The sequence below is a fragment of the Rhinatrema bivittatum genome, chromosome 1 (assembly GCF_901001135.1).
Source record: "Rhinatrema bivittatum chromosome 1, aRhiBiv1.1, whole genome shotgun sequence".
NCBI lineage: Eukaryota > Metazoa > Chordata > Amphibia > Gymnophiona > Rhinatrematidae > Rhinatrema > Rhinatrema bivittatum.
In genome coordinates this window covers 832081841-832101890 of record NC_042615.1, presented here as the reverse complement: position 1 = coordinate 832101890, position 20050 = coordinate 832081841, and the positions used below count along the sequence as shown (strand labels likewise).

The following is a 20050-nucleotide window of genomic DNA, read 5'->3' as shown; positions in this document are numbered from 1 at the left end:
TGTGCAGTGGAACGAGTTGATGCAGCTGGGGGGCAGGGGTGGTCACTGGTCTGTACTGTGTGCATTAACCCCTGCCTGCCTCTCTCTGACAGTCCTCTTGTTCTCTCTGTGCAGTGGAAGGAGTTGATGCAGCTGGGGGCAGGGGAGGTCACTGGTCTGTACTGTGTGCATTAACCCCTGCCTGCCTCTCTCTGACAGTCCTCTTGTTCTCTCTGTGCAGTGGGAGGAGGTGATGCAGCTGGGGGGCAGGGGAGGTCACTGGTCTGTACTGTGTGCATTAACCCCTGCCTGCCTCTCTCTGACAGTCCTCTTGTTCTCTCTGTGCAGTGGAACGAGTTGATGCAGCTGGGGGGCAGGGGTGGTCACTGGTCTGTACTGTGTGCATTAACCCCTGCCTGCCTCTCTCTGACAGTCCTCTTGTTCTCTCTGTGCAGTGGGAGGAGTTGATGCAGTTGGGGTCAGATGTTCAGGATTCACTGCTGGATGAAATAATCTCCTCCCAGAAAGCCAACCAGTGCTGCACCCTGATCTACACCTCCGGGACCACAGGGAACCCCAAAGGGGTGATGCTCAGCCACGACAATGTGAGTTTAAAGGTGGAGTCTGAATCCTCTCACGCCTTCTATAAGGCATCGGCTTTTCTTAAGACTAAATGTGTGTGAAGAAATAAGGGTTATTACTGGATGTAGCCTACATATGCACACAAAGCTCCCTCTGCCGTTCACTCCTCACATTGGGGTTGACTAACTAAAGGCTGCTGCCAGTTAGTGCACAATCTAATCTGAACCCGTTCAGCACGCATGATCGTGCCGTATTCACCAAAGCCTTAGGCAAGTACCCTAAGGTGCTGCTCATGCTTTAGAACGTGAGCGCTAAACTCGCATCCAGGCACATTCTAAGGAGCAAATGGTATGCAGATCAGTGCAGAAGGAAGTGCTGACGTTATGACCATAGTTCCTCAACCATACTAGTCCCAAAAATGGATCACCCCTTCCAGAGCATGGCCTGAGAGTCTTTCTTTTTCCAGATCCCCAGCGGCCTCAGTGCACGGAACCGTGTACATATGTGGCCACCTTCACCTCTGCTGCCAGAGCCTTGCTCAGGATCTGAGTGGCTGCCGCTGAGGCCATGGGGACCCTCTTGAGTGGCAGGTGCATGCAGTTAGGAGCTAATGCTTGCACCCAAGAACACCTCATCCCTGCTGTAGCCCACCCAACACACACACACACACACATGCGCAGACACATGCAGACACACACATGCATGCAGACACACATGCATGCGCACGCACGCACACACACACAGACACACATGCATGCACACACAGACACACACAGACACACATGCATGCAGACACACACACACACCCTCCACTGGTCCTGGCAGGAAGGAGCATACCCCACAGTGACCCTAAGGCCTAAACGTTTGCCCACCCCTGCGTTAAGCACTGACTGTGCACCCTGTGAAAGCCACCCGCTGACCGGAGGCAGTTTGTGGGCCAAAATGGAGGTGGTTGGGCTGCTGCAGGATGGCAGAAGACAAACTGAGAAAGAGAAGAGGGGAGGAAGAGAGGAGTAAAATCCTGGAGGATGCACAGTTGGGGCACAGAGTAGAGTTGTTAACACCCAGAAAACTTGGGAGGGCGGAAAAGTTTCTTTGTATCTTTTACCCAAAGCCAGAAGAGGAAAAATTAAGAAATTTTGGAAAAATGTTAAAAGGTCTTTTGAAATACTTTCTTACTGCAGAAGCACAAAAAGTACAGCGATCCCCGAACGAAACGCGTGGTGCTCCCGCTTTCTCTTAATGTGCGCTGCAGCTGGGGGCAGGGGACGGTCTCTCCCTGCCACGCGCTGAGTGACCACTTTCTCTCTTTTGCGGAGCCAGCTGACCTGGACGCTGAGGATGACCGGAACAATGCTGAGCGTGGGAGAAGGGGAAGCGGTGGTCAGTTACCTGCCTTTAAGTCACATCGCTGCCCAGGCCTATGATATCTGGCTAATGATGGTTTTTGGAGGGACCACTTATTTTGCAGAGCCAGATGCCCTGAAGGTAAGGCAAGCGGATCTCTAACACTACGAGAAGGCTCTGAACACCCCAATACTGACAGTAACACATGCATGGTACATCCAACCACTGAGACCCCCCAAACATTGACAACATCCCATACACTGAGACCCCATCCCATGCACTGAGATCCCCCCCAACCACTGACACCATCCCATGCACTGAGACCCCCCAAACACTGACCCCATCCCATGCACAGAGACCCCCCAAACACTGACCCCATCCCATGCACCGAGACCCCCCCAAACACTGACACCATCCCATGCACCGAGACCCCATCCGAAACACTGACCCCATCCCATGCACCGAGACCCCCCCAAACACTGACCCCATCCCATGCACCGAGACCCCCCCAAACACTGACACATCCCATGCACCGAGACCCCCCCAAACACTGACCCCATCCCATGCACCGAGACCCCCCCAAACATTGACAACATCCCATACACTGAGACCCCATCCCATGCACTGAGATCCCCCCCAACCACTGACACCATCCCATGCACTGAGACCCCCCCAAACACTGACCCCATCCCATGCACCGAGACCCCCCCAAACACTGACACCATCCCATGCACCGAGACCCCATCCGAAACACTGACCCCATCCCATGCACCGAGACCCCCCCAAACACTGACACATCCCATGCACCGAGACCCCCCAAACACTGACCCCATCTCATGCACCGAGACCCCCCAAACACTGACCCCATCCCATGCACCGAGACCCCCCCAAACACTGACCCCATCCCATGCACCGAGACCCCCCAAACACTGACCCCATCCCATGCACCGAGACCCCCCCAAACATTGACAACATCCCATACACTGAGACCCCATCCCATGCACTGAGATCCCCCCCAACCACTGACACCATCCCATGCACTGAGACCCCCCCAAACACTGACCCCATCCCATGCACAGAGACCCCCCCAAACACTGACACCATCCCATGCACCGAGACCCCCCCAAACACTGACACCATCCCATGCACCGAGACCCCATCCGAAACACTGACCCCATCCCATGCACCGAGACCCCCCCAAACACTGACACATCCCATGCACCGAGACCCCCCAAACACTGACACCATCCCATGCACCGAGACCCCCCAAACACTGACCCCATCTCATGCACCGAGACCCCCCCAAACACTGACACCATCCCATGCACTGAGACCCCCCAAACACTGACCCTATCCCATGCACCGAGACCCCCCAAACACTGACACCATCCCATGCACTCTGCACCCATTCACTGACAGGTCTGGTCCTAAGAAACGCTGGTGCAGCCCTGCAATGCTTGAATGCAGAAGGCAGGCCTGTGGGTTCTTGACAAAGGGGAGAAGAATAATCCCCAAGGCCCTCCCCTATACATTATATCTGTCCGTCACAAAATGAAACCCTCACATAATTTTGTGAACTTTTCCAGGAGGTAGACAGGCTGCAGACGTTTACTGAAGAGTATTTACATCTGTGCAATTGAATGGATGTAATAAATAAATAAATAAAATCCTTTCCTTCTGTCACTCTGCAAACACTTATTCCAGTCCCAATCCCCAGCAGACATCTGGGTGCAACATCTCTGGGCAAGATCTTCTCCCTGTTCTGTCAGTACCTCTCCAAATACCCGAGGTTTCCCACGCTCCTCCCCTAGCAAGAGGTGCAGTGGTTTATCTGGAAGGCTGTGGGCATGACTGACTTTCCCCAGCTTGTAGATCTAGGACAGGATGATAGGGACAGTAATTACACTTTCAATTCATACAACACACTCATCCCGTCTAGGGGTGCAGGGCGCCAGCAGCTCACTCCTCCAGACTCCTCGTGGACTCGGCTTCTCTCCTCTCCCTCTCTCAATCCTTTATCCCACAGAAGAGCTCTCTTTCAGTGCCTTCCTCTTCTCTTTCATAGAGAATGTTTTTTAGATCCTTTTTCTTCTCTGCTCCGGAGAACTTAGAAACGTCCCGTATTCCGCTGGCAGAGCCCATCCAGAAGCCAGTGAGGAGCTCTGGACTGCATCGCGCCCTGGTTAAGGAACTGGCATTGTCTCGTGTAAGGACAGCAACAGTTAGGGGGGTCCCTGCTCTCCCACGATCCCCCTTACCCAGACCTGGCCCATTGCCACAGGAGAAGCATTGGTGGCCGTGGGATGACGCCTTCCCCCCAGATCACCTCACTCAGCCGCTTCTGCTGCCAGACAGGAGGAGGACGGGCAGACGTCTGGCACCTCCGGCACCTGAAGGTTCAACGTATGATGCGCAGATCCAGCAGGACGACGACGGCGCGCCCAAGGTGCTGCATGGCTGCCGTCCTCTTCCTCCTGTTTCAGGGCAGGAGTGGGTGAGAGAGGGGATCTGGAGGGAGGAGGAGGAAGTGAAAGAGGGAGACTGAGGGGATGAAAGGGGCTTTGGAGTGTGACTGGGGGGCTGTGACTCCCTTCCTTCTCCACCCTTTGCCAGTCTTCCCTCTTTCTCCTCCCCACTCCTGAACCCTCCTCCCTTCCTTCTCTCATTCCCATCCTCTCCTCCCTGTCCTTTTCTCATTACCCCCCCCTCCTGTCTAAGATTCCTTTATCTTCCTCCTCTGCGATGTCCTCTCTTCCTCCTCTGCGATCTCCTCTCTTCCTTTTCCCTGAGCCACTCTCTCCTTCTTCCGCAGCTCCACTCACAAGGATCAATTTTTTTCTAATAAAGAGCTAAATAAATTATGGAAATGCCAGAAAAAAAAGTATTTGTATAAAGTTAAAAAAAAACACATTAATTTACAAATATCTTTCCTTATTGTGATTCTTATCAGGTATATTGCTGTGTTTTTTTATTTTTAACAGTCTCATGATTATATATTTTTTTAAATTAATAAAGATAAATTTAAGTGGCAAATATATGTAAAATTGCTGCAGAATCTTGAAAACTCTGCCGCAGGAAACCAGGGGCTCTGATCATAATTACTCCAGTAAATGGAGATGAGGATATCGCGCGAGTGAAACTCGTATTTACACGTGGCCACTCTCTAGTAACTAGAACATAAGAAATTGCCATGCTGGGTCAGACCAAGGGTCCATCAAGCCCAGCATCCTGTTACCAACAGTGGCCAAACCAGGCCATAAGAACCTGGCAAGTACCCAAACACGAAGAAGATCCCATGCTACTGATGCAATTAATAGCAGTGGCTATTCCCTAAGTAAAATTGATTAATAGCCGTTAATAACCGATTCACATCTACTGGAGATGAGGATATCACGTGAGTGAAACTCGTATTTACACAGGGGCATTCTCTAGTAAATGGAGATGAGGATATCACGCGAGTGAAACTCGTATTTACATGGGGCATTCTCTAGTAAATGGAGAGGAGGATATCACGCGAGTGAAACTCGTATTTACATAGGGCATTCTCTAGTAAATGGAGAGGAGGATATCACGCGAGTGAAACTCATATTTACACAGTGGCATTCTCTAGTAAATGGAGATGAGGATATCACGCGAGTGAAACTCGTATTTACATGGGGCATTCTCTAGTAAATGGAGAGGAGGATATCACATGAGTGAAACTCATATTTACACGGGGTCACTCTAATGAATGGAGTTGAGGATATCATGTGAGTGAAACCTCACATTTACATGGGGGCATTCTCTAGGAAATAGAGATGAGGATATCATGTGACTGAAACTTGTATTTATACAGGGGCATTCTCTAGTAAATGTAGATGAGGATATCACATAAGAGAAACTCATATTTACACAGGGGTACTCCCTACTTTTCTGGGAATCTTGCCTAGTCTCCATTAACTCCCTATTATCCAACCTCCACATCGCACTTAATGCAGCAAAAACCGAAACACTCATCATATCTAAGCAACCTGAACACTCTTCCACCTCCACCTTTCCTCTCTCCACCCTAACCCAACCCCAACCCCTTGCTGTAAGAGACCCGGGAGTCTCGCTAGACCAACATCTCAATCTCAAACCACACATCAAGTCCTTGTTAAAGGAGGGCTTCTACAAGCTCCGCATCCTTAAAAATCTCAAGCCCCTACTCCACACACAGGATTTCCGCTTAGTCTTGCAGTCAACCATTTTCTCTAAATTGGATTACTGCAACTCCCTGCTGCTAGGCCTCCCATACTCTACCATCAGACCCCTACAAACCCTACAGAACGCCTTGGCGAGAATCTTAACTAACACCCATAAAAGAGAACACATCACCCCTATTCTTATGGATCTACATTGGCTACCCATCCCTTTCCGTATTCAGTATAAAACCCTGACCATACTTTACAACATACTCTACATAAACAACTCCCCCTGGCTCAAGGAAATGCCCCACTTCCACTCCTCCCACCATCCTGCGAGATCCACCCTTGCAGGTACCCTGCACACATCTCCACTTAAAATCGCACACCTCACCACCACCAGAGAAAGAGCTTTCACCATCGCAGGCCCTGCCCTCTGGAACTCTCTTCCCACACACCTCCGTCTTAAACCCTCCTTGCTCACCTTCAAAAACGGCATCAAGACCTGGCTATTCAGGCAGGCCAACCCTGATACCAACCCTTCGTAGACACCTGCTCCTTCCTCCGTCCCCACCTCATTTTCAATGATCGAACTCCCCTCTGGATGTAATTTACGATAGTATGCAAACAAAATGTTGTTGGATATAACAAATTGCTGTAAATAAGTTCCTTTTGCCGCTGTGGTTACTCCTCTCTACCTTCTCTGCTGCTCTATCTCCTTCCTCTCTCTGTCTTTCCCACCCCCTCCCCCTCACTCGCCTGCTCCCTCACCCCTCTCCATGTTCTTTGTAATTTTCCTCCTTTCTTGAGTTTATTGCAAACCGGCGTGATGTGCCCCACGAACGTCGGTATATTAAAAGCCTTTAAATAAATAAATGGTGAAGGAAATGAAAGAAGATCCGTACGGCAGAGCTCTGAAGAAACCAAAGGGGACCATCAAACAGACCAGCCAGGAGACTTGCTCTAGACCAACCTTGAGAAGCAAATTGTTTGTAGGAGTAAGCAACAAACATGAAAAACATGTGAGGAACAGGTTTTAACAAGGTTATGAAACTGGAAGCAGAGAGCAGAAGACACTGTCAAAATGTGGGCTGTGAAGGAAATCCCAGGATCCATTATCACAGCATGATTTTTAGCAAAGGTCTATAAAATCAGTAGAGAAAAAAAAACAAAGAGGCTGAGGAACATAGGCAGAGAGACTAGTCAGAGTTCAGTTCTTCATGGGTTTAGCATGGGATATTATAGGATGAGACAGCTGAGAGACAGGAGGATTAGCGGGAAGAGACCAAGAAGTGGGGTTGGAAAATGAGAAATAGATTTTATTCGGCAGTAAAGGCGTGATCGGCAGCATAAAACAAGGAGTGAAACTCATATTTACACGGGGGCACTCTCTAATAAATGGAGATGAGGATATCACATGAGTGAAATCTCACATTTACATGGGAGCATTCTTTAGTAAATAGAGAAGAGGATATTGTGTGAGTGAAACAACAGACAGCATAAAACAAACAACTCATAAGAAACAAAACAACATCAGACAAAACCCCATGTGAATGACAAAATCCATCTATATCAAGATAAAGTAAATAACTACAAAATGTGACTGTATTCAATAAAATATAAAAGACCAAAATATCCATAATTAAGATGATCTAGCTCGATTATGTGATGGCCTGAAATTAGATATTCCTTTTGTTAAGTGGATGTTTCTAGTCAAGGACTTCCATAATTGAGATGTTACCCTGGAAAAAGTTTGTTCTCGTCTTTAGCTCAGTCTTATTGCAGATAAGGGCATGTACGGAAATATCCTTCCCCAGCTGATATCAAAGTGTGACTGTACAAACGATAAGCAAGATTTGAAGAAAGTAGAATACTGCAGCTAAATCTGTTTGACTAAAAAGAGATGGTGCAGTCATAGTTATGTATATATTTATTTCAAACGTCTTCTACACCACTGTCCTAAACTTGGAAGATCTTACAAGGCAGTGTACAAGTATTAAAAATACACATATACAGCAAACCTATAGTGCAAAATAATCAAAAACATCAGTAAACACGAGAGAACACCAATCTGACCGTAACACAGAATTACTCCATGCCCTCAGGATACCCAAAGACCCCATCCTTCTCGATACCAGCGGGAGCCATGCGGAATGACAGATAATTCAACTCCTGCCTCATTTCAAGAGGAAGCCACTTCCACCATGCGGGGATTACGATAGAAAAGCCCCTTGGTGTGATCTGGACAACCTGCACCTCTTTAAAAGCAGGAATTCAGAACGGAGATCCTTGACCTGACTGCAGACAACGTAATGGTACATACAGTTCAATATTTTGAATTAATAGAGGACCGTTAACCCTCATCTGAAATGTCAGAGCCAAGACCTTAAAATGAGCAGCAACTGGGAGGCAGTGAAGGAAATTAGGCATTCCTGCCAAGGGTGGCCATTGGAACAAGCAGAAACAGGTCTTGCTGCTGTATTCTACTCTTGAGCTATTACAGAGGTCCACTTGACAAAGTACCAACAGGTGAGTAAGCGACTTTAAACAATTTGTGTCCAGGAAAGGATGCTGACATACTGCAACTTCAGGAAAGCAATCCCTAGATGCTTCATCATGTCAATAGACATCATTTAATTCAATTCATGCAGCCCAGGATGCCCAATTTTAAGTGGAATCTAAAACCAGCTTAGTCTGCTCTTGCCTGTCAGTGATGAGCAAAAAACTACCACAGAGACCACTTGAATGGCATTTTTTTGGCAAAGGCATGATGAGCTGGATATCGTCATCATACAGATAGCCTCGCAGCCCTAAGACGTGGAACAGTGTCCTCAAATGCATCAGAAAGATATGAAATAAAGCAGAAAGAGGAGGCTCCTGGCCGGAGGTGGGTTCCACAGCTATGACAGAAGAAATGTACATGATCATACAAAACATGCAGGAGCAGACAACCTTAATAGAAATGAGACTATCCACTGGAATTCATTGCCAGAGGATGTGGTTAAGGCAGCTAGGGTATCTGGTTTAAAAAGATTTGGATAAATTCCTGGAGGAGAGGTCCATAAACTGCTATCAATCAACAGAGAATAGCCACTGCTTGTTGCCGGCATCAGTAGCATGGGATCTATTTAATGTTTGGGTACCTGCCAGGTTCTTATGGCCTGGATTGGCCACTGTTGGAAACAGGATGCTGGGCTTGATGGACCCTTGGTCTGACCCAGTATGGCATGTTCTTATGTTCTTATGCCTGCCTTTTTAACCACTGTCTAAAAGAAAAGATTGGTCAACTAGGTAAAAAGCTGAGGAGCAGTCCAGCAAAACTAAAAGCACGTCTTCCCCTCTATTAACCCAGCATACGATATTGTTACTGAGACCCACATAGTTTCAATACTGTGACCAGCCTGAAAACAATCCGGCCTCTCATTCTCCTCTAAAGAAGATCCGTTTTCTCCATGATCTTACCCAGAAACAGAATAGTGGCCACTGGTCTATAATTAGCATAAATGGAGTCATCCAGCACAGGCTTTTTCCAGCATCGGTTAGAACTGTACTACCCAACCACAATGGGATACAACCCTCACCCAAAACATCAGTTGTCTAAGACCCACAAAGCACTTCTTTGCAATCGTCAGCAGAGAAATGTGTGCAGAGATAATACTACTTCCCTCTTCCTACAAGTTTCCCTTCCAATCCTGTCTTTATATCAATCTGAACAGCAGGAAATAAAATAAGAACTAAGTATGTGGCGATAAACAGTGCAAATATACTAGAAACTATGACAAACTGTCAAGAGAAGCTAGGGTAATGGCATTCACCTCCACTCTTCGAAGGCTGCAAAGAGGCCAGTTTTTCTGGTTATCCCTGTTGCATGTGCCTCCTGGAGGCACATATATCCAACTGGGTTTTCAGGGATTGCCACAGTGAATATGTATGAGATAGGTTTGCTCACATAGGTTTGCATACACTTGGTTGCCAATCTCATGAATATTAATTATGGATATCCTGAAAACCCAGCTGGTTAGGTGTGCCTCCACACTGCCTCGACTGGATGCAGATGTATATTGGGTATGTTTATTAGGGATATCCCGAAGCCTGACCACTCCGCAGTCCTCAAGGACTGCGAGTAAATACCAACAAAGAAGTAGAAGAGTCAAGAACCAAGTCAGTTGACATTTTGCACAATCTGGATAGTACTGCTACTTTAAAAAGAAGTGAACGAGCATTGGAGATGGAAACGTGAGGGAGGGAATGGGATGTGAGTACAGATGGACAAAGAGGACATACTGATACTGAAGCACTCCGTTGGGATGCTTTTTAACTCCATCATATGCCTTTCTCCTGGCTCAGGGCTCTCTGGTCACCACTCTTCAGGAGGTCCGTCCCACGTTGTTTTTAGGTGTGCCACGAGTCTGGGAGAAGATTCTGGAGAGAATGGAAACCCTAGATGCGTCATCATCTGTTCTCAGAAGGAAGGCAACTGCTTGGGCCAGGGACAACGGGCTGCGGGCCAACTATAACCGTATGAATGGGTAAGTGACTCAAGATTGGTAACCACATCATTGATGGGAGAGGAGGAGTGGCATCAGTGCAGAAAGATCTGGCAGGATATGTGGAGATAAAATGAAGCAAATGCAGGAGGGAGGAAGAGGAATAACCAGTGAGAGTGCAGTGGGAAGACAGAAGAGAGGTGGGTTAGTGGGATGGTTGGCAGGGGTCCATCTTATGCTGAATCATTCTCTTTCTGTTCTCTGTAAGGATTAACTCTGTGCCCTGGGGCTACTCGCTGGCTGACCGCCTGTTATTAAAGAAGATACAGGCAGCTGTGGGTCTTGATCGCTGTAAGGTGTGTAGCACTGGAGCCGCTCCCATCTCTAAGGACACACTCGAGTACTTCATGAGTGTCAACCTGCCGCTTTATGAGCTCTACGGGATGAGTGAGTGCTCAGGGCCACACACAGTGTCAAATCGGAATACCTTTCGCATCCCAAGGTCAGTGAGTCACTGGAGATACTTACTCATACAGACTTTTTAATTTTCTCAGGAATCTCTCATGGGTCACGTTGTCAAACACCTTCTGAAAATCCAAAGACACTACATCTACCAGTTCATCTTTATCCCCATGTTTATTAACCCCTTCAAAAAAAATGTAGCAGATTTATGAGGCAAGACTTCCTTTGGTAAAATCCATGTTGGCTGAGGCTCATTATATCATGTCTTTCTATAAGTTCTGTGATTTTGTTCTTTAGAATAGTTTCCAAGATTTTTCCCATCAATGAAGTCAGGCTCACTGCTCTATAGTGTCCTGGAGCCCTTTTTAAATATTGGGGTTACATTGGCCACCCTCCAGTCTTCAGGTACAATGGATGATTTTAATGATAGGTTACAAATTACTAGTAATAGAGCTGAAATTTCATTTTTTGAGAACATCTGGTCTGGGTAATTTACCACTCTTCAGTTTGTCAGTCTGGTCTACTACACCTTCCAGGTTCACTATGATTTGGGTCAGTTCATCTGAATCATCACCCTTAAAAAACATTACCTGAACGGGTATCTCCCCAATATCCTCCTCAGTTAACACCAAAGCAAAGAATCAATTTCATCTTTCCATAATGGCCTTATCTTCCCTAAGTTCTCCTTTAACCCCTTGATCTTCTAACGGTCCAACTGACTTCCTCGCAGGCTTTCTGCTTCACATATATTTTTTAAAGTTTTTATTGTGAGTTTTTGCCTCTATGACTAATTTATTTTAGGAGGAATTATGGTAAATTTTTATTTGAAGTGACTCCTGCCTGATTTGTAAGTGTACCTGACCCAAAGAGCTATGGTAGCACACACAGGGAATATCAATACTGCCTGGGCCAGGAAGCTTAGCCTCCCCCTCATAGAGAAAAATTCCTCCCCGGACTGAGAAGCTAGCCACGTTTCATAAATTCTTTTATGGCCCTTTGGAACTGGACACATTCCCTGAAAAAGGGGTTACAAGTAAGAAATTATTGTATTTATTTACAATAATTTCTATTCCGCCTAATCCGAGTCCCCTTACAGCTGAGCCTGGGAATTGTTTAAAGCACGGCGCGGCGGAGGGTCTGGGAAGGTGAAAGCGAGTGTCCCAGTGCATCTCTGAGGAGCCTCAGGTTGATTTGGTGTAATCTCCTGATGTCAGTCTCTAGATAATTATGTTCTAGACGATGACAATCTTTAAATTGTTTGTATTGAAAACTTGTCTAATCATACAATGATGCATCCTAATTCAATCTGTGCATGAAGATCCACCAGGTGGAAGATACTAGGGCGGCCAACTGGCTCCAGATTTTTAGCACAGGTTGATCCAGTCCTGTTTTCAGCCCACCACATGCAAGGAAATCAGAACTACAAGTCCCAGCATGCAATGAAGTAAAACCAGGACTGGATCAACCTGCCCTGAAAACATGGAGCCATTTGGCAGCCCTAGAAGATTCAGATGCGTAATTTGATGACTATGGAGAAAGTGTCTGTGATGAAGCTGAGGCTAGCAGGAAGGAAGAAGTTTCTTTGAACTGCGGAATGGTTTTTGGATTTGCTGACCACCAGAATACGCAGATTCGTGCGCATTTACCTTCATTTGTGACTCGATATTGGAGCTGGGAAGGGGTGGAGAGGGTTGGGGACATGGCAGTGGGGTTGGAGTGCGTACAAGAGAATTTCCTTTATCCTGGAACTGCTTCCTGAATTTTGTTGAGTTTTGCTGATTCGGTCGATGTGTATCCCTCAGTACAGGGAATTATGATAAAAAGGAGACAGAGCAGCTTTTAAACAAGAATCTTGTGGAAATCCGAGAGTCGCTCAGCAGCGCGTGCTTCAGCGAGAGAGATCTTCAAAGGATACTGACAAACCAAGTAAGGTAGAATGTCCCAAAAAAGCTGAAAAAGCCTAGGTATTTTTAAATCCAGAGTGTGCAGAAAGAAAATGACTCCAAACTGCCAGTATCATCCGATAATAAGCAGATTGTGGGTACAGATAAAACCAGAAATACAAATAATCCTACTTTAAAATGGCTTTTGGTAAATGCCAGAAGTCTAAAAGGTAAGACTGGAGAAGATGCAGACCTAATGGGCATCTCGGAGATCTGGTGCAAGAAGGATAGGGTACAAATTATAACCGTGACATAGTAATGAGGGCAGAAAAAGAGCAAGTGCTCCATCCAGGAGCACTTGCCCAGCGACTGCCCCTCCGTGCAGGCCACCCCCCATGCTTCTCTTAAGGATAGTAACTGACGCGCCGCGCCACTTATCCCAAGCTTTATGAAAACCCATCAACATTTTTCTCACAGCACAGCAGGATGTTAGTCCTCACATATGGGTGACATCGAGGATGGAGCCCAACCATGGAAAACTTCTGTCAAAGTTTCCAGAACTTTCACTGGCCCCCTACTGGGCATGCCCAGCACGGCACCAACCCTGCAGCCAGCAGGGGTCCCCCTTCAGTCTTCTTTTCTCCGCGCAGCAGTAGTCTCGCGGTAAAAGACCTCCCTCCCCGGACCGAAGTTCAGATCCGCCATGTTTGCCTGATGACCTAGGGCACGCGCAGGCTCTGATTGAAGTACCAGCAAGGGCACGAACCTCAGGGGTGTCCCCCCTGAGATGACGTCATCCGCTTCCAGTATTTAAAGGTCTCTGTTTTGCTAACAAACGGAGTTAGCAAGGGCTTGGGTATGGGAATGTGTCTCGCTACCTACGGACTACTCCCCCCAAACTACTCTGGCTCCTCAGACTTACCAGAGGTACCCGCTCCTCGGGGGCCTCACTCTTTTCTCTATTTCAGATTGCAGATAGGAACCGGTACTCGCTCCTCGAAGGCCCATGTTCCTGGACACTCTGAAGATTCTCTACTGCCTGGAAGCTATCGTTGCTACAAACATTTGTGAGTTACCATCGCTCTCTCAGAGCTTTCCCTGGAACCAGGTACTCGCTCCTCGAGGGCCTAAACCTTTCCAGCTCCTGAGCTTCCTTGAGACCTTACATGAGTTTTGTCATCTAGTTCTGTTCATGAACTCTGCCTACTCACTTTCTACAGTTTCTCAACAGCTCAGCCATACTGGATCGCGGTTCCAGTACCCGAGGGACTTCAGCCCTGCCGGGCACTTCCAGCTCACTACTGCCACCTCTGGTGGTTTCCAAAACCTGTTTAATAAAAGAACTAATGTGTGTCTGTCTCCATACTCAAGCCTAGCCGGTGGTCCCTCTCGGGATATCCTCCCTGGGGCGTGGTCATCTGCCACCGGCCCAGGGATTCACCACTACTATCTCAGATTCATAACAGATTGCTAACTACCAGCTCTAACACAGAGCTTTCCAAAATATTGCTAACTCCTCACGGAGAACCCTAACAGAAGTGGAATATAACTGAATCTGAGACACTACAAGATAGCTGACTCCTCCTTCTTAGGAGCCATTCATTCAGATTGCTCCTCCCATCTACGCCCAGCTTTCTTACCAGATTTATTACAGATTGTTAACTCCTCCCTCTTCAGGAGCTCACAGTCTAACTAACACCAGATTTATTACAACAGCTGAGAACTGTTACTTCCTTTTTGCAAAAGTGGTCTCGGATTTTCCCTTGAATCCAGCAATTTCCCTGCTGTCTCTAGACAGAGAAAGAGATGCGGAGAAATATCACGTGTTACGGCCCTTGGATGTCAAGAGGCATATCTTGAGGTATTTGAAGGTTTCTAAACGTCGATGGGGATAAACGGGGCAAGCCAGCATCACAGGCTACAATAGCCCACAGGATTAAGGAGGCCTCATAGCCTAGTGGTTAGAGCAGCCGGCTTTAAAACAGGGAGACCAGTGTTCAAATCCCATGCTGCTCCTTGTAACCTTGGGTATGTCATTTTTTGCCTGGTTTGGCCACTGTTGGAAACAGGATGCTGGGCTTGATGGACCCTTGGTCTGACCCAGCATGGCAATTTCTTATGTTCTTAATCATGGCCGTGTATGTGGATGCTGGGCAGCCGTTGCCTAGTCAGGTTAGGGCTCACTCCACTAGAGCTCAGGCAGTGTCATGGGCGGAGGTTAGATTATTGTCACCTGTTGACATTTGCCGAGCTGAGACATGGTCCTGTTTACACACTTTTCCAGGCATTACCTCCTGGGAGGATGCAACCTTTGCGCTTGCGGTGCTGATTGGACCGCGGGCAGCCTCCCACCATGTTCGAGAGTAGCTTTGAATCATTCCACTGGTTTTGGATCCATCTGTCCTTATGCCGAGCAAGGAGAAATTACCGCTTTCCTGGTAATTTCCTTTTCTTTAATAAGGACAGGTGGATCCACCTTCCTGCCCGTGGCTGCCAGGTGGTTGGGCTATTGTCCTCCTGCGTGGCTGCGGGTTCCAGGGTTACTGGTAAATGTTACTCCAGTCCTTAGGCTGGTGTTGTTACACTCTTTATCTGAGCTGAGTGCTGGAATTGAGTATCTGTTAATAATCACGTTTTTATTAGTTTGTCCACAGTTGGCTTTTGCAGAGAACACTGGCGGGCTGATGTCAGTGCCGGGATATATATACCATGATGTCAGCTTTGCTCTGTCTCCATCTGCTGGTAGAGGTGCATAACCTACTACTTTTGGGTCTACCTGTCCTTATTAAAGAAAAGGAAATTATCAGGTAAGTAGCAATTTCTCCTTTCTAGTGCATGAACTCCTCATTCATAGGTCGCAGCTGAAAGCAAATAGGGCAACCCTTAATCCTCCTAGTCCCTACTTCTAGAAAAGAGTGCCACCTATCTCAGACAGCCTCTAGAGGAGGCACTGATATGACCCTACCTCCCTCCAGGTAGTTACCTCCTGTGGTAGGGACATAGGGCCATGTAGTGGCCGGTCAAGGGGTGCCACATCCAGATACAGTTACTAGCCAGGTAGACATGGGAAAGCCATCACTCTTCCCTGGGAGTGAGATACAAGAAATAGATCAACTATTGGGGATCTGATGGGTACTTGAGACCTGGACTGGTGACTCTCGGAGACAGGATGCTGGACTTGATGGTCCTTGGTCTGACACAGCAGGGTATTTATGTTCTTAATCCTGGGTTGTTGGGATTTCTTTGCTTATATTTTCTGCAGCTGTGGTAAGAAGCTCCTGGGGTGCAGAATTCAAATTGATAAACCGGACAATGATGGTAATGGAGAGGTTTGCTGCTGGGGTTGAAATGTATTCATGGGCTACCTGAACATGAAGGATAAGACTGAGGAGGCTTTGGATGAGGAGGGTTGGCTGCACTCAGGAGATATCGGGAAGTTTGACCAGGAGGGCTTCCTCTACATCACCGGCAGGATCAAAGGTAGGATGCAATGGGGGGTTCTCATTTTGTAAATATAACATGTATGATTAGCTTATTGTCTATATATATATATATTCAATTGTGATTGTTGAGTGCCTGAAAAAGAGTTAAAGGTAGGAAGAGCCTGGCCCAGGTAAGAATGGAGAGTTAATCAGTGTTGTATGGCAGCTTGTATAGTCTTCCATGCTTTGACTTGAATTGGGTGAGCTGGGAATTCTTGAGCCATCCCATCAGTTTCTCCAGTAATATAGCTGAAGCTAAGAGGCCACAATGTTGGTCCCTATATTCAGCCGCTACGGGCACCTTAAAGGGAGGCGCCTAAACTTATGCTAGTCATTGATCCACCTGGCTTTGGCTAGGTGCCCACTGCTGGCAGTCAGAGCTGCACACTTAACCTCAGTCCCCAGACCAGGCCCTCCTCACTTTTTTAAGGCTCCTGAATTTAGGAGCTCAGCGAAGGAAAGATTTCTGTTGGATAGGTCTAGGAGCCTATTTCTGAATATCGGGCTATAAATGAGAAGTAGCTGGTGGTATGTTTTATTCAGAACTGTGCTCTTGCTTCTCTTCCGAAGAAGTTGTAGAGTGTTTCTTCTTGACTAAGGCATTCTGTTTTACTTTTGGATTAGATGTGAGCTTTGTTGACGTGGGCAGCGTGTGGCCGAGCACGACATTTCATCCCATAGTTGGGATCCGCTCTCATTCCATCATCGGCTGCGTCACTCACTTTCATGACAAGGTTTGCCATTGTCTTAGCCTTGTCTAGGTCTTGTGCCTCCTGATTATTTTTCCTTTTGCTATGGGAGAGTCACTGTTGCCTAAATAGAGTGGAGGCTGAGAACCAGAGAAGCCAGGGTTCAAATCCTGATGATGGTCTTTGTGAGATTTGAAAACTCACTTCAACTTCCATTGTCTCAGGTACAAACTTACTCAGCCTTCTAGGGACAGGGAGATACCTTAAGTATCCAAATGTAAGTACCATGAGCTACCAATTTAAAAAATGTGAGATAAATCCACATTTATGAAGTTAGCAAGTAGCACATTTAAGACTAATCGGAGAAAATTCTTTTTCATTCAATGCACAATAAAGCTCTGGAATTTGTTGCCAGAGGATGTGGTTAGTGCAGTTAGTGTAGCTGGGTTCAAAAAAGGTTTGGATAAGTTCTTGGAGGAGAAGTCCATTAACGGCTATTAATCAATTAAACTTAGGGAATAGCCACTGCTATTAATTGCATCAGTAGCATGGGTTCTTCTTGGTGTTTGGGTAATTGCCAGGTTCTTATGGCCTGGTTTGGCCTCTGTTGGAAACAGGATGCTGGGCTTGATGGACACTTGGTCTGACCCAGCATGGCAATTTCTTATGTTCTTAATTTAAATAAATAAATGTTCTTCTGCCACCAGGTTACCATTATTTGTTATCATGAGGTCCAGAAAAATGGCTTCCTCTATCATCTCTGTCACTGAAGTCTCCATTCTGCCACTTAATGTTAAGATAGAAACCTCCATATGATCACCACCTTCTCCTCCTCTTTAAAAAGCATATGAGCCTTTTTTTCAGTAACAGTTGGTAGCTATGTTATTATTATTATTATTATTATTATTAAGTTATTGGTTCATATTTGTTCCAGCCCAGCCTCTACGGATCTCCAGGATACTGGAAAGATCTCAGCTGCAGGACTGAAATTATGACTCAAGCACAGATGATCAGAGATTGTCCAGCTAAGAAAGTTAGCTGGATAAACAATTGTGGCTAACTTAGCAGCCGGGCCACTGAAGAAACCCAGAGAAGGTTGAGCTTATCCAACCTTTCCGTGGCCTAGATCGCCCCCATCCCACCCAACACGTACATAACTGTTCAGCTGGATTGATAGTTTATCCACTAAGAAGTGGTCGCTCAATGCAGCCACCATTTAGGCAGATAAGTCTGAACTTATCCGGCTAAGTGGAGCTGAATAACAACCTATCAGGAATCAAATGCCTGCTTTATGCAGATTATCTGCTTATTCTAATCCCCAGCTCAGGTGGTCTATAAGCGGGGCTGGTGCTAACATTTTTGCAAAAAGTTACTGTGCTACCCCCTCACCAAAGTTATCGTATTTTCTGAAAAATAAACAGCTAAAATGGAAATATATGTATTGCAAACATACAGCAAGATGGGAAAAAATGCTTTAAAATACATATAACAGTCCAACACATTAAAAGCAGACACTGTCTTAAAGATTGACAAGTCGACTTTACAGATCTTACCCTAAATGCAAGTGCTGACCCTAGATCCTGAGTGAGACAGCAGCATAGCCAGAATTCATGTTCTGGCAGCTTCCGAGGTTAGCGTGGGTGGCCACTAGGCATGCAGGTGTGAGCCGAGCTAGTAACACTTTCATTCTCCCTATAATGAGATTGAGTTAGAGAACACTCAATCAGACCCCCATGCCTCAGTCTGTCCTCAGTTCCCCCTGTCCTCTGCAGTCTCTCTCTCCCTCATCTTGTCCCTAGTAGTCTTTCAGCCTCTCTCGCTCAACCACCACTATCCTGCTTTGTCCCCCGCAATCTTTCAAATCAAACCTCTTCCCTTCCTGCCTCACTCTTAACAGAACCAATCATGATCCACTTCCCCAAGAATTATCCTATAAATACCTACAATTGGACATCATACTTGTAAATAAAAATTGTAAATTAATATTTAAATTCTGCTGTCAGGACCTACAGAGCAAATCTTCCATAACATTACAGCCCGAACTCTCACCGCAGGGAGTCCCTTGTTTAACTCTGTCGGTTATGAAAGAGGAAGAGGCTTTCAAAGTAAATTAAAATCACCTATGAAAAACCAGCACTGCACATACTGCAAAGATTCCTAGAACACCAGTACACCTCATCATGAGAACAAAAGATATTTATTTAAAAATTTCTATACCGCATATTGAAAATTTCTGTCCGGTTAAAAAAGAAACAGATAAAAAGTCACACATTTTTAAAAAAGGATTTACTCTAATACTTAAAAACGTACATCTTTCAAATTGGAAGTTTAGCCCAGTGTCCTGTTTCCAACAGTGGCCAATCAAAGTCACAAGTACCTGGTAAGTACCCAAACATTAAATAAGGCTCAAGCTACTATTGCTTATTAATTACAGTAATAGCAGTTTATATATTTTTCCTCTATGTGTTTATCCAAACCTTTTTTAAACCCAGTTACACTAACTGCTATAACCACATCCTCTGGCAATGAATTCCAGAGCTTAACTATGCGCTGAGTGAAAAACAAATTCTTTGATTTGTTTTAAATGTGCTACTTGCTAACTTCATGGAGTGCCCCCTGGCCCTTCTATTACCTGAGAGAGTAAATAACCGATTTACATTATCTTGTTCAAGTCCTTTCATGATTTTGTAGACTTCTGTCATATCCCCCCTCAGTCGTCTCTTCTCCAAGCTGAACAGTCCTAACCTCTTTAGTCTTTCCTCATAGGGGAGCTGTTCCATTCCCTTTATCATTTTGGTAGTCCTTCTCTGTACCTTCTCCATCGCAATTATATCCTTTTTGAGATGCGGAGACCAGAATTGTACACAGTATTCAAGGTGCGGTCTCACCATGGAGAAATACAGAGGCATTATGACATTTTCCATTTTATTAACCATTCGTTTCCTAATAATTGCTAACATTCTGTTTGCTTTTTTG

The 20050-nt window shown here is 46.2% G+C and overlaps 1 protein-coding gene across 1 annotated transcript in view; it reads left to right on the top strand.

Moving 5' to 3' along the window:
* The window catches only part of LOC115079591 (long-chain-fatty-acid--CoA ligase ACSBG2-like), an 89150-nt gene that overhangs the window by 55837 nt on the left and 13263 nt on the right, over nucleotides 1-20050 (top strand). Inside the window, 5 exon segments of the mRNA XM_029583263.1 lie at nucleotides 435-584; nucleotides 1885-2049; nucleotides 10419-10600; nucleotides 10827-11060; nucleotides 16166-16383. Of these exon segments, the coding sequence (XP_029439123.1) occupies nucleotides 435-584; nucleotides 1885-2049; nucleotides 10419-10600; nucleotides 10827-11060; nucleotides 16166-16383 (949 nt within the window).